Genomic DNA, 14,634 nt, shown 5'->3' with positions numbered 1-14,634 from the left:
TAATATAAAATAATGGAAATATGGCAACGTCGGATAATTCCCAAAAATGACACCTCTGTAGGAATACTATTCTTAAAATCAATCGAATTTAATACACCAGCATATGTCTGCTTCATCGATTTGACCAAGAAATTTGATAGGGTTAATCTAATGATAAGGGAAATAGCTGTTATCTGCCCTGAAAAAATCTACTAAAATTGTTGAATTTGAATAAAGAGATATAAAAAGAAACTAAAAATATCGTTCACCGAACATGCCAAGATTTATGATAAAAATTGAAAACTCCTTGTTTCTAAACTCCGCTACGCGTCGTTCGGCCAACTGCAATCGCGTGCGGAAAGGATACTATCCACGAGTGTTAAAAAAAAACTATTTTCTACTTGCGTGCAGGATTTGATACTTTTTTGCACGAATATGAGTGCAGAAAGTTAGTCTAATTATAATTCTATTAACATTCAAAGTAAACTAATGCTAGTTGCAGTCGAGGGTAGAAAAGATGCTTTCCCTCAATACCTATCTCAAACAGTCAACTGTCTAAAACAGTTAGCTTGTAATAGCTGGCTAAATCTAATGTGCAGTTAAAAGGCGGGAAAGACGCTTTCCGCATGTGTTAGGTACCAAACTTTTCCTACGAGTATTATACAGGGTGGTCCAGTTTTAAATGTCAATAATTCACCAATCCCTAGTCAATTAAAAAATAAGTTGACATTCATTATGTCATTTTCCTGAAAAGTGCTTCCTAAGGAAAATACAGTCCTTAAAATTTCTGTTTAAAAAATCGTACATAACTGTCAAACCGTTGGAACAATATTGATCAAATTTGGAACAAGCACTTTACTACACGTTATTACGGTCAAAGACCCAAAACTAACCCAACCCAACTTAAAAATCGTCTTGGAAACCGAAAATTCACTTAAGAAGTTTAAAAAATATTATTGTAGCCAGTTTTCATAGTTTCCAGACAAACTAAAAGACTTTAGTTTTGAAAGTTGAATTAGAAAAGATAAAAATTCCAGAAGCTTAAAAATTGTGTTTGTAACCAGTTTTCATGCAAATCGAGAGACTTTAATACTAAAAATTGACTTGTAGACATAAAAACTACTTTTTCAAAAATTTGTTACTACAAATTCATACATTTAAAGCTTAAAAATTGACTTGAACCCCAAAATGTGACTGAACTAATGAAAAGTGACATCAGAAGGTTAAAATTTGCATTTGAAGTAATTTTTCATAATTTGAAGACAAATTTCAATATTTTAGTCTTGAAAATGGTCTTAGATGCATTACATTGACATTAGATTCATGAAATTTGTCTTGAAAACGAACTTTTCGTGCTTTTTACTTTGCTTTTCATTTTCTTCGAATTCTGGACTATTTTTAGTGCTTCAAAACTGCTTTCAGCTTGGAAAATCGAGTTTCAAGACTATCTTCACCAAGTTATTGACATCCAAATTTTTACATTCTTCATAGACTTAAAATAGCATTTCAAGCTTTGTCACTATTAAATCGACTTCTAGACACCTCAGTGCTAAAAAATTCGGGTATTTCTTAATAAACTAGACTGTTTTTAGTGTTTTAAGGCTGTTTTCAGTGCCTCAAATCGAGTTTCAAGACTATCTTTACAAAGTTTTTGACTTATCAGGCCTAAACGCCAGTTTGCCCACTGACCATAGTCTTGAAAATGTTATTTCAAGCTTCTTCACTATTAAATTGACTTCTACACTCATAAAGTGTAATAAATTGTAGCATCTCTAAGAAATTCAGACGGTTTTTAGTGCTTTTTAAGACTGAAAAATCGAGTTTAAGACTATTTCCAAAAGTCAAGTTTCTTCAGTAATAAAAGTAAAAAATTTTGGTACCAAATGCTACAATAATAGTCTTGAGAACTAATTTTTAGAAATAAAATAGTCCGAAAATTTAATTTACTTCTAGACTTGTTGTCCAGTCCAGAAAATTGAGTTGTACACCAATTAAAGTCTTGAAAATATACTTTTGGACTCTCTTTAGTCCTAATAAAGTCAGTTCTAGCATTAAAAGTCAACTTTTATACTATTTTTAGTAGTAAAAAATAGAGTTTTATGCACAATACAATCTTTGTCTTGATTTCCGGAATTTTTTTAGTTCTTGAATGCCAGTTTCAAACACTCAACCAGGATGGCAGTCTGAGAAAGCGAATCATAAGACCATTCTTAGTAGTAAAAAAGTTTTTAGACTATTCAGTACAAATTTGGACTTTCACAAGTCTTGAATGTTCAGTTTTAAACTATAAAACGATTTTTTGATAGGCTATCTATCAAATGGTGAATTATTGACACTTAAAACTGGACCACCCTGTATGTTTCATTAAATTGAACAAAAATGGATAGTAAAATTACTAAAATGAAAACCTCTGTTTGCAAAGATTATTAAAAGTGTATTCTTAATTGAGAAATCAAATATACATCGTTTTTTGATTTAAATGTTTTTTTTTGAAAAATAAAATGAGGCAAGTTTTACTTTTCTTCGTTTATAGAGGTTAGATTATTTAGGTTATCAGAAAGAGGAAGAAAATAACTCAAAAAAATCAATTTAAAGAAACAGTCGCTCAAAAATGACCAAAAATTTTGCTGTCCCATTCGTTTTGACAGCAGTTTAGACTCTCCAGTTTATATTTTCTAAAATCCAAGCGTTACTTTCTAAACTACATGTATAGGTGTAGTTGAAGATAGCCTCTAAAGGAAAAGACAAAGCCAACTTTTAGGCTTAAATACTCGAAATACCTGAGCGAGCTAACAAAGAGCGGCTCTAAAGGGGTTTAGTCCCTTCGAAACTTATTTCCAATTTTTCTTTTGGGATTGTGAGAAGTTGAAACCTTGTTCGAGACTAGATGCGTAGTGGGGGTCGCAATGTCCAATCCGACGAAGGTTTCCCCTTCTTCCCCGCTTATCCGATGGCTCGTTCACCGCTCTCGCTCGAGCAAGCGTTTCGTTGATACAGTTGCTCGGAGCGCAGTACGCTTAAATACACAGTAGGTAAAATTAGTGCTGCTGTTGAGCGCACAATAATAATTAATTGACCCCTTTAATTAGTGACTGTAGTGATAGTGTCGCGATGTTTGACGTGTTCGGCTCCGTCAAGGGGCTGCTAAAAATCGATGCGGTATGCATCGATAACAATATTTTTCGATTGCATTACAAAGCCACTGTGATTATCTTGGTGGCTTTCTCTTTGCTGGTAACCAGTAGACAATACATAGGGGACCCTATCGACTGTATTGTTGATGACATCCCGCTAAATGTGATGGACACTTATTGTTGGATTTACTCGACCTTCACTATTCCTAATAGACTGACAGGGAGAGTAGGACAGGATATTGTGCAGCCGGGGGTGGCTAGTCACGTGGATGGCAAAGATGAAGTTAAGTATCACAAGTACTACCAATGGGTGTGCTTTGTATTGTTCTTCCAAGCCATGTTATTCTACGTGCCAAGATATTTGTGGAAAACTTGGGAAGGCGGTAGAATTAAAATGTTGGTTTTGGACTTGAACTGCCCTATTGTGAACGAAGATTGCAAGGCTGATAGGAAGAAGTTGTTGGTAGATTACTTCAGCACCAACTTGCACATGCAAAACTTTTACGCTTTCCGATTCTTCATTTGTGAAGTACTGAACTTTGCTAATGTGGTGGGACAAATTTTCTTTATGGACTTTTTCTTGGATGGCGAATTCAGCACCTACGGTAGTGACGTGTTACGCTTCACCGAATTGGAACCTGAAGAACGTGAAGACCCGATGGCTAGAGTATTTCCTAAGGTAACTAAATGTACCTTCCACAAATACGGTCCGTCTGGGTCGGTGCAGAAATTCGATGGTCTCTGCGTTCTTCCTTTAAACATTGTCAACGAAAAAATCTACGTTTTCTTATGGTTCTGGTTTATCATCTTAAGTGTTCTATCCGGAATTTCTCTGTTGTATCGCATCTGCGTGATTATGGGCCCCAAATTGCGTCTTTACCTCTTGAGAGCTAGATGTCGCATTGCTGGCCACGAACAAATCGAAACGATAGCCGAAAAATGCGAAATTGGCGATTGGTTTGTACTGTATCAGTTGGGTAAGAACATTGACCCTTTAATTTTTAAAGAGGTAATCTCCGACTTGGCCAAGAAACTTGAAGGCAAAGAGACAGTTTAACAGTTTAAACGATTTCTAAATGGAAATACAAGTGTTTTAATACATTGTGACAAAACACGGACAACATAATGAAGGGGACCAATTGAAAAGTTCTGTGATGGCAGAAAAGACTGTTCTTACGATACAAATTTGAGAGACTTTTTTTAGTTATACAATGAATTATTCCTTTTTTTTTATTTATTGCATAACTTGCGTATTCTTTTTTAGCTCAAGCGGTCATTCCTGAGATATTTGTGTAAAATTTATTTACTGCCAGACATTCTTCGCTATTGATTTAGATAATGAATGTACATTGTATTAGTTTTTATTTGGTTTTAAATAAAATAAGCAATAGAGAGACGGTTTTCGCTTCGTTTTTTTAGGTTTAGTCAACGACAAAAGACACCTTTTTTACATATGATTTTACATGTAGAATTGTTATGGTAAGATTGGTAGGTATGGAGTAACTGGGCGAAATCGAATTCTCTGTGATAGATCTGGAATCATACCGTTCTAGCATTAATAGTGTAATCGTAAATTTATGAATAATTGTGATTGTTAGATTAGGGCTACTATATGATTTCCATACTAGTTTTACATAAGATGCTATTTATATTATCCAATCATACTGTACTTGTGTGTTCAAAGTGTACTGTACTATGGATAAACCAATAGTGCCTTCCAATTTGCATGAAATAAAATATTTTTAAAATAAAACTTTATTAGAAACACTTATTTTATTTGAATTCCTTACATTCCTATACACAGCCTACCAGACAACCTATCAATTATTATTAAATACCAACTTTATATAATGCATCAGCTGTTCTTTTTGTTTTATCTTATCTCAACTATACCATTATACTAGTTGATAATGAAATTTTAAGAGGTTGATAATGACTTTATATTCCATTACATTACAATGTGGAAGGCTTATAGCGAACATATGCGTTGACGTCATTTTAAAATTGTAATATAATAGATTGCAGAACTGGTAATTGTTTATATTTGACGCAATGAATTTTTGGAATAACAATATTTTTTGCAGGCAGCTAAGACGATAATTTTGCAGTGTAAGTCTAATGTATGAATGGTTTATTTTTTGTACTTACATTCTGATTAGATTTAATTGTTTTTGTACAATATAGAATTTTACAAAAATACATTTCACGCACCACATATGGTTTAGTATTAAAAGAAAGTTTTCTCAAAAAAATACAGCAAAACTCACAACCTATTCACTCTAAAACTTTTTAGTCTTTTCAGCATTGTTGCCATGTTTGAAACGTTGTCAAGCTGTTACTTGCATTCGAATCAAGTTTTTTTATATGTCGTTGAAAAGAGGATTAAAAATGCTAGAAAATGGCGTTTGAACGAATTTTTTAACTTTTGGTGTTTTTGAGATATTTCAATTAAAAAATTATGACACTTTTGAGCATTTTTGCCAAGTTTGAAGCTCTGTGATGCTGTTCATTTCACTCTAATCTCTACTCCAATCAAGTTTTTTTATATGTCGTTGAAAAGAGGATTAAAAATGCTACAAAATGGCGTTTGAACGAATTTTTTAACTTTTGGTGTTTTTGAGATATTTCAATTAAAAAATTATGACATTTTTGAGCATTGTTGCCAGGTTTAAAACTCTGTGAGGCTGTTCATTTCACTCTAATCTTGTCATTGGAAACAGAAAGTGCTACAAAATAACGTTCAAACCGATTAACTATTTTTTTTAATTTTTTTGAGATACTTTTAATGCAAAAGTTGTGTTTTTTGGGACTTTTCAGCATTGTTGCCATGTTTGAAACGTTGTAACGCTGTTACTTGCACTCCAATTGAGTTTTTTTATATGTCGTTGGAAAGAGGATTAAAAATGCTACAAAATGGCGTTTGAACGAATTTTCTAGCTTTTGGTGTTTTTGAGATATTTCAATTCAAAAATTATGACCCTTTTGAGCATTTTTGCCAGGTTTGAAGCTCTGTGATGCTGTTCATTTCACTCTAATCTCCACTCCAATCAAGTTTTTTTAAATGTCGTTGTAAAGAGGCTTAAAAATGCTAGAAAATGGCGTTTGAACGAATTTTTTAACTTTTGATGTTTTTGAGATATTTCAATTAAAAAATTATGACACTTTTGAGCATTTTTGCCAGGTTTGAAGCTCTGTGAGGCTGTTCATTTCACTCTAATCTTGTCATTGGAAACAGAAAGTGCTACAAAATAACGTTCAAACCGATTAACTATTTTTTTTTAATTTTTTTGAGATACTTTTAATGCAAAAGTTGTTTTTTGAGACTTTTCAGCATTGTTGCCATGTTTGAAACGTTGTAACGCTGTTACTTGCACTCCAATTGAGTTTTTTTATATGTCGTTGGAAAGAGGATTAAAAATGCTACAAAATGGCGTTTGAACGAATTTTCTAGCTTTTGGTGTTTTTGAGATATTTCAATTCAAAAATTATGACCCTTTTGAGCATTTTTGCCAGGTTTGAAGCTCTGTGATGCTGTTCATTTCACTCTAATCTCCACTCCAATCAAGTTTTTTTAAATGTCGTTGTAAAGAGGCTTAAAAATGCTAGAAAATGGCGTTTGAACGAATTTTTTAACTTTTGGTGTTTTTGAGATATTTCAATTAAAAAATTAGGACACTTCTGAGCATTTTTGCTAGGTTTGAAGCTCTGTGATGCTGTTAGTTGCACTCTAATCTTGTCATTGTAAACAGAAAGTGCTACAAAATGACGTTCGAACCTTTTAACAATTTTTTGTGATACTTTTACTGCATAAGTTGTGTTTTTTTGGGACTTTTCAGCTTTGTTGCCATGTTTGAAGCGTTGTAACGCTGTTACTTGCACTCCAATTGAGTTTTTTTATATGTCGTTGGAAAGAGGATTAAAAATGCTACAAAATGGCGTTTGAACGAATTTTCTAGCTTTTGGTGTTTTTGAGATATTTCAATTCAAAAATTATGACCCTTTTGAGCATTTTTGCCAGGTTTGAAGCTCTGTGATGCTGTTCATTTCACTCTAATCTCCACTCCAATCAAGTTTTTTTAAATGTCGTTGTAAAGAGGCTTAAAAATGCTAGAAAATGGCGTTTGAACGAATTTTTTAACTTTTGGTGTTTTTGAGATATTTCAATTAAAAAATTAGGACACTTCTGAGCATTTTTGCTAGGTTTGAAGCTCTGTGATGCTGTTCATTGCACTCTAATCTTGTCATTGTAAACAGAAAGTGCTACAAAATGACGTTCGAACCTTTTAACAATTTTTTGTGATACTTTTACTGCATAAGTTGTGTTTTTTGGGACTTTTCAGCATTGTTGCCATGTTTGAAACGTTGTAACGCTGTTACTTGCACTCCAATTGAGTTTTTTTTATATGTCGTTGAAAAGAGGATTAAAAATGCTACAAAATGGCGTTTGAACGAATTTTTTAACTTTTGGTGTTTTTGAGATATTTCAATTCAAAAATTATGACATTTTTGAGCATTTTTGCCAGGTTTGAAGCTCTGTGAGACTGTTCATTGCACTCTAATCTTGTCATTGGAAACAGAAAGTGCTACAAAATGACGTTCGAACCGATTATCTATTTTTTTTTTTTAGATACTTTTATTACAAAAGTTGTGTTTTTTTGGGACTTTTCAGCTTTGTTGCCATGTTTGAAGCGTTGTAACGCTGTTACTTGCACTCCAATTGAGTTTTTTTATATGTCGTTGCAAAGAGGATTAAAAATGCTACAAAATGGCGTTTGAACGAATTTTCTAGCTTTTGGCGTTATTGAGATATTTTAATTAAAAAAATTTGACACTTTTTGAGAGTTTTCAGCATTGTTGCCAGGTTTGAAGTTATTTAAGACGTGTTTTTCCTTAAAAATCAATTTAGTAATAATTTTACAGTATTGATGATAAAAACATTAAAATCACGGAAAAAACCTTCCAAAAATCCACCAGTATGACGTTAGTATGATAGGTAAACGTGCCAGAGGCCTCTGACAGCCATTTTGTATTGCCAGAGGCCTCTGAAACCTTCTTAAGCTTACTATGAATTGTTTTTAACGTGCCAGAGGCCTCTGAAACCTTCTTAAGCTTACTAAAACTATTTTTAACGTGCCAGAGGCCTCTGGCAACCATTTTGTATTGCCAGAGGCCTCTGAAACCTTCTTAAGCTTACTATGAATTATACCAAAGTCTCTACAAATTACTGAAAACTTCCCAGAGGCCTCTACAAGTGTCTTGAAACCTTCGATTTTTTTTAAACTATCAGGAGCCTCTATTTTGTACTGAAAATCTCCCAGAACTTGCCAGAAGCCTCTAAAAGTATCTTGGACCTTTCAAGATTTTTTTAAAACTACCAGAAGCCTCTATTTAGTACTGAAAACCACCCAGAACTTGCTGAAAGTCTCTAAAAGTGTTTTGAACCTTTAAAAAAATATTTTAAAACTGTCAGAAGCCTCTGGTACTGAAAACTTCTCAGAACTTGTCAGAAGCCTTTAAAAATGTTTGAAAAGACCATTAAAAATGCTTCAAAATGGCGTTTGAACGAATTTTTTTTACTTTTGGAGTTTTTTTGGACTTTTGAGCATTGTTGCCAGGTTTTACACTCTGTGATGCTGTTCATTTCCACTCCAATCAAGTTTTTTTAAAATGTCGTTGAAAAGAGGATTAAAAATGCTACAAAATGGCGTGAGATATTTTAATGTATTTGAGATATTTTAATTAAAAAATGTTGACACTTTTTGAGAGTTTTCAGCATTGTTGCCAGGTTTGAAGCTTTGTGGTGCTATTCACTTTAATCTTGTCATTGGAGACAGAAAGTGTTACAAAACGGTTTAAACTGCGCATTCCATTAACCAGCTTCCTAAAAACAATAATATTCAAACAATATCTCTTCTTAATCGGGTAATAATTTTAAAGTATTGATGATAAGAACATTGGTGTATTCGCCACAATTCCCAAACAAATTAGAAAACCAAATTCTACATAACCTTTTTTAAAACTATAATGGTTCGACTTGTAACCTTTAAACTTTTCTGATAATAATAATTCGAAGCGCAAATACCTGTTTTGTGTAACTGATTATAATTACACGCCAGTTACATCTCCAAGAGTTCAGTTTTCCATTATGTTATTTCTAAATAAGAAATTTCGCAGAACAACAAATAATAGGAAAACCGGTGATCGTGACACTCGTTATTTGAATTGCTAATGTTAAAAGTAACACACTTTGTTAAAATGTCGCTGTTCGTGCACATTATTCAAGAAAATACCGCCAGTTTTATGTAATGTTTGACAATAACCACCACATCATTCTTATCAAGGTTTTTTAATGGTTCATAACAATTTTGTAGGGGCTTTATAATACCTGGTCAGGCTCATCCTTTTAACACTTTCGAGTAAATCCTTTATTACCACACAACCATCCGTTTCCAGGAAGATGCTGTTTGATAAGATTTTTATGGTGTTTGTTAGTAATAAAATGTTGAGATGTTAGTGCAAGTCTCATAAAACAATTGTGACTGAGAACACTAAGATAAATGAAACCGGATAATTTAAACGTGTAAAAATGATTAAATTGTGTGTATAATTAAATGATGTCGACTGAAATGGACAGGTTTTAGAGCATATTTATACATTAAAAGACACAGCTGGTCTTAACGGATAATTCAATTATGAGAAGTGGAGCAACTGGCATTTTATCTTCTTATGCGTGTGTATAGGCAACTGTCAGCAATTTACTTGCAGTGAATCAATTATAAGATTGCATTTAGTCTTTACTACGTAACACTATCCTGGGGGTATATTCCAGCTTATAATCAGCAATAAATGCATTCATTGGAATTACCTGTATATACCGTATAATATGTGTGTCAGTGGCGCACCCATGTCATAAATTTCTGTAAAGGTTAATCTTACAATCACTATTGTTTTTGTGAATCCATAGATAATATTACCAGATTTTCGACTCATATATTGCAAATTTGAGTAATATTTTCAGAAACTAAATCTGATGGTTAACCTTCTTCTTAATTAAGTTGAAAACTTCAATGAAACTCCCTAACAGGAAACCTAAATAAAACTGTGAATATTTCATTCAATCTAACTTAATAAGATTCTTCCGCCCAAGAACCTAAATAAATAACGAAATTAAGTATTAACAAAACAAAGTATGTTACGTGAATATAATTATTGTTAACTTTATCACACCTAAAAGCTTATTTTATTTGCACGGAGGCATTGTCTGTAATTGGTGGGAATTGCTACCGTTTGCTCTTTTAAGGTAATTTAACGTAATATTGTACAAAGTAAATTTTATTACCATATTGTTCAAAACAGTGGTTTAACAAATCGGCACGGTGCACAATATTGTTTATTTTCTTTTAAACAATGCATTTGACATGCACTTTTACTGTTAACTTTTATTACAACTACACTACATAACTGTATTACAACAAACAATTGTGGTCATTTTATTGATTGATAATGAACTCAATTATTCAAGTAATAATGTGGTCTTGTAAATAGAACTCTTTAAAACATGTTTACTAACTATGATAAGACATTTAATAAAGCAATTAAATTAGATTACAAATCTGTAGTTTGCAATTTGCTGCACTTAAAAATCCATAATTGAAATGTATGATTTTAAGAAATTACATTATTTGATCTACACTACTAATTTACAATGTTATCGCTTTAACAATTTAAAAAATGTTAGCTATTATTTAGTCAATGCATTGATTTTAGTTCAAAACAACATTTTGACACACTGTAACAAACATAATAGAATGTTACTAATGACTTGCAAGATAATCCACACTTTGAAATTTCCAAAATCGTTTCATCCACGTTTTCCTCATAAACAGGAAGATTACTCAATTGTTTGTAATAGTCCAAAGTGTGAGATAAAAGGAGATAATTGGAAATATTTTAATCACCCTAATATGCATATTGTTGTCGGATTTCACGATTTGTCAACACTTTCAAGCACTTTTAGCATCAGAAAAATGAGAGCAAAATAAGAATAGTTTATGAAGTACCACTCCGTTTGATTTTGGTTGTTCATAAGTGTCCCACACGTGTTTATCTGAGTTGGGGTCAATAGCACGTGCAGATCAAAGTTTAATAATGAAGATTAATTGTCATTCTACAATTTTTAATGATGTAATTGGGTAATAAAATTGCCTTTAACATGCATTTTACTATACAGGTGTGGTAAATCCAAAAGCGACCGTAGGAAAACCGTGTAACGGACAGAGAAACGTAGGTAATTGCATGCGCGGGAGAAAGACAGAAAGCGAAAAAAATATCAAGTAGGCCATATTTTCAGCGCGCTGTTGCCAAACGCCAAGTATCACTCAAATACCGTCGACAAAATAACTTGGCGTTTGGCAACAGCGCGCTGAAAATATGGCCTACTTGATATTTTTTTCGTTTTCTGTCTTTCTCCCGCGCATGCAATTATCTACGTTTCTCTGTCCGTTACACGGTTTTCCTACGGTCGCTTTTGGATTTACCACACCTGTATGTATTGCTGGTTGTAGGTCTTTCTTCTTTTAGATGTGGGAAAGCTTCAATTTGCAGACTCTAGAAGCTTTCCAAAAACGAGGAAATGACTAGATTAGATTCTAGTGTCCTAAACCTTCCAAAAATGTTTAAAAATTACCAGAGTCCTCTAAAAACTACTGAAAACTTTCCAGAATATGCTAGAAGCCTCTACAAGTCTCTTGAACCTTTCAATAGTTTTTTTTTTAAATTGCCAGAACCTTCTACAAGTGTCTTGAAGCATTCATGAAATTTTTAAAAGGGCCAGAAGCTTTTACAAATTTCCTAAACCCTTCAAAAAATTTTCAAAATTACCAGAGGCCTCTACAAACTACTGAAAACTTCCCAGAAGTTGCCAGAGGCCTCTACAAGTGTCTTCAAACCTTCAAGAATTGTTTGCAACTACCAGAAGCCTCTATTTAATATTGAAAACTTCCCAAAACTTGCTGGAAGCCTCTAAAAGTGTTTTGAACCTTTCAAAAATTATTTAAATTTACCACAAGCTCCTATTTAGTACTGAAAATCTCCCAGAACTTGAAAAAAACGACAAAATTACAGTTTTTCTAATATTTGAAATATTAGACAACTTGGTTCTATTTCTTTATTATCTGAAGAGCTTGACTCTGCAGCACTGGCTGCTCTAGCAGCTGATCATAAAGGAGAGTCATGTACTTTACTGCCAAATAAGGTAACCAATGAGACTATAACGACGTTCAAAGAAACTGGCCGCTTGAAATGCCATCGGAAGGCACCATTACCACATTTTATAATGATAAACACCCAAGCAGAGACGTCTCATCAAAGACTCGTCCATTTCTCACCATTCTCGCTGACTGGACGAGTGGTTTCCACCCACTTGGTTTACCGTGTTACACGTTTATCCCCCTTTACCTCTTCTTATAAACGTGAACGACACCATAGGCGTACCGAAATCTTCTCTGAAGGTGCTATTCAATGGTTCCAAGAAACCTGTATAGACTTGCATGCACCGACTACCTGAACCTGAAAAATTTTAAAATTTTGCAGGTGTCTATAACAGGTTTTTCATTTATTATTGGGACGTTGTTGAACCAATTGTGGGCATTCCGTAGAGATGAAGAATAAGATGCAACTATGCAAAACCTGTGGCAATGGTCGGTTGTACTTTTAATAGTCAATTTTCAAGGGGCACTCCGCCAGTGCAAGGAATCCGAGGGTCATGGGATTGAGAGAAGACCGGCCCGACCAGCTTTCTTTCATGGTCTCTTGTAATCGATAATCTCACTGTATGCGTTATATTTACCAAACTATGCAGGTAGGTAGGTACAAAGGTTTATGCCTACTATACAAACAATCCACGGTTGGAATTTTCAGTTTTCTTGTACAATTTACCTTTGGGTTAGCTCGGTTGGTGTGTACATTAGAAATTGGTATTTACCGAACGAAGAGTCAGAGAGATAAAGATTTCGATAAGCTGTCTAAGATTGATTTACAAGTTTAAATTCTTCAATATTTTGTAAATACCAAAGGTATTCTAGAAACCATCAACAAGAAGATAAAATGTAATAAGTGATGGTAGTAACTAATCGAAAACAATTTTAAAAGAGAAAACCAGCACAAAGATTTTAGTATTTTTTAGACCTGTGTTAATTACAGTTGCAGTACATACAATAATAGATAACACAAAATGTGAAAACTATTTGGTAGCACATAATACATTTTAATCATATGTGATTACTTGAATTGTTGTGCTAATCCTAATTGATACGATAATTCTATGATAAATTAACACACTTTTTTTTAGCTGTGAATGCTATTCCCTATTTACTTATCAGAATAGCATGCATTAATTACATCTGATACAAGGAATAATTCTGTATCCGGTCGTGATTCAAGGTTTCCTTTCGATTACAAATTTTATTAGAATGTGTGACTAATTTTGATTGGGCTTTAATGCCAACCACACGTTTCTTCTTCAGGTTTCACTCATTTTGGATACAAATAAGTTAATAATTTCAGTGTAATGGGTTGCGAGCCACTTGGTTCTGATTAACCCATCGTAAACGAGACTTTGACAGTGCTGCGGTTCACTTTAAAGGCAGGCATGTCGCGGTTCGGCGGCCATGACCCCGTCGATTCTAAATTCTTCAGACAGTTTTACCTGTACATCTGCGCCTCTACCTACCTATTCGGATGTTAGTAGACTAGGTATTAAATCATTTCGACAACGGTAGATTTCTGTGAAGATGCAACCGTGTTTACTTTAACATTAGCCCTAGGTAATATGCCCACTGGTTTTCACATGCTTGTGGTCATTTTTGGTTTTGAGTGGGTGCGGCAAATTCCTAGTGTTCCTACCTAGAATTATGGCTTCTTTTAAATTCATTCCAGTTAGTATTCATCATTAAGAGCTTCAACGTGCAAAGACAACTCTAACAAACCTAAAAGTAAAACTGGAAAATACCAAAAGGAAGCAATGACAGAGTATACTACTTATTTGTTCTGAAAACTACAATTTACAACAATTGTAAAAGTAGTTCTTATCTACAACCAAAAATCAAGACTAAACTAAGTGTATCCTGAAGTGAAAATAATACTTATTTAAGATAATTTAATAGGGAAAATTTGACATGTCACACATAGCTTAAATGTATACTGTACTTGAATGTTTTTAATGAATAATTACGCAACTTGACCTCATCTTAATATTTTTAACCTATTTTTAATTTAGCCCAATAACTTCAATTGAAAGATTGTTTTACATTCCATCTGCTTAAAAGCGCTTATCTTCGACTTTTGAGTGTGTATACTGTCATGTGTACTTTGTTAATACAGTGACTAGGTCAGAAAACACTTTTTACGTGCTACTTGTCATGTAAAGTAAGTGTTCCACGATAAATGAGGTATATTTCAAGCTTTGGTAGTGCAGCAAAAAATAATTCAAGATTGCTATTTGGAATAAAAAATCAGATTATTC

The 14,634-nt window shown here is 33.4% G+C and overlaps 1 protein-coding gene across 1 annotated transcript; it reads left to right on the top strand.

Annotated features, from left to right (window-relative positions):
• The first annotated feature begins 2,958 nt into the window (after positions 1-2,958).
• Positions 2,959-4,878, top strand: Inx2 (innexin 2). The gene has a single exon (XM_081986450.1). It carries the CDS (start codon positions 3,091-3,093, stop codon positions 4,168-4,170), a length of 1,080 nt encoding a protein of 359 aa, XP_081842576.1. The 5' UTR covers positions 2,959-3,090; the 3' UTR covers positions 4,171-4,878.
• Positions 4,879-14,634: the final 9,756 nt, after the last annotated feature.

Source organism: Ips typographus, linkage group LG9 (assembly GCF_016097725.1).
Source record: "Ips typographus isolate SLU linkage group LG9, UJ_Ityp_2.0, whole genome shotgun sequence".
NCBI classification, from domain to species: domain Eukaryota; kingdom Metazoa; phylum Arthropoda; class Insecta; order Coleoptera; family Curculionidae; genus Ips; species Ips typographus.
The sequence above is the reverse complement of the archived record's forward strand: the minus strand, read 5'-3'. Positions and strand labels throughout refer to the sequence as shown.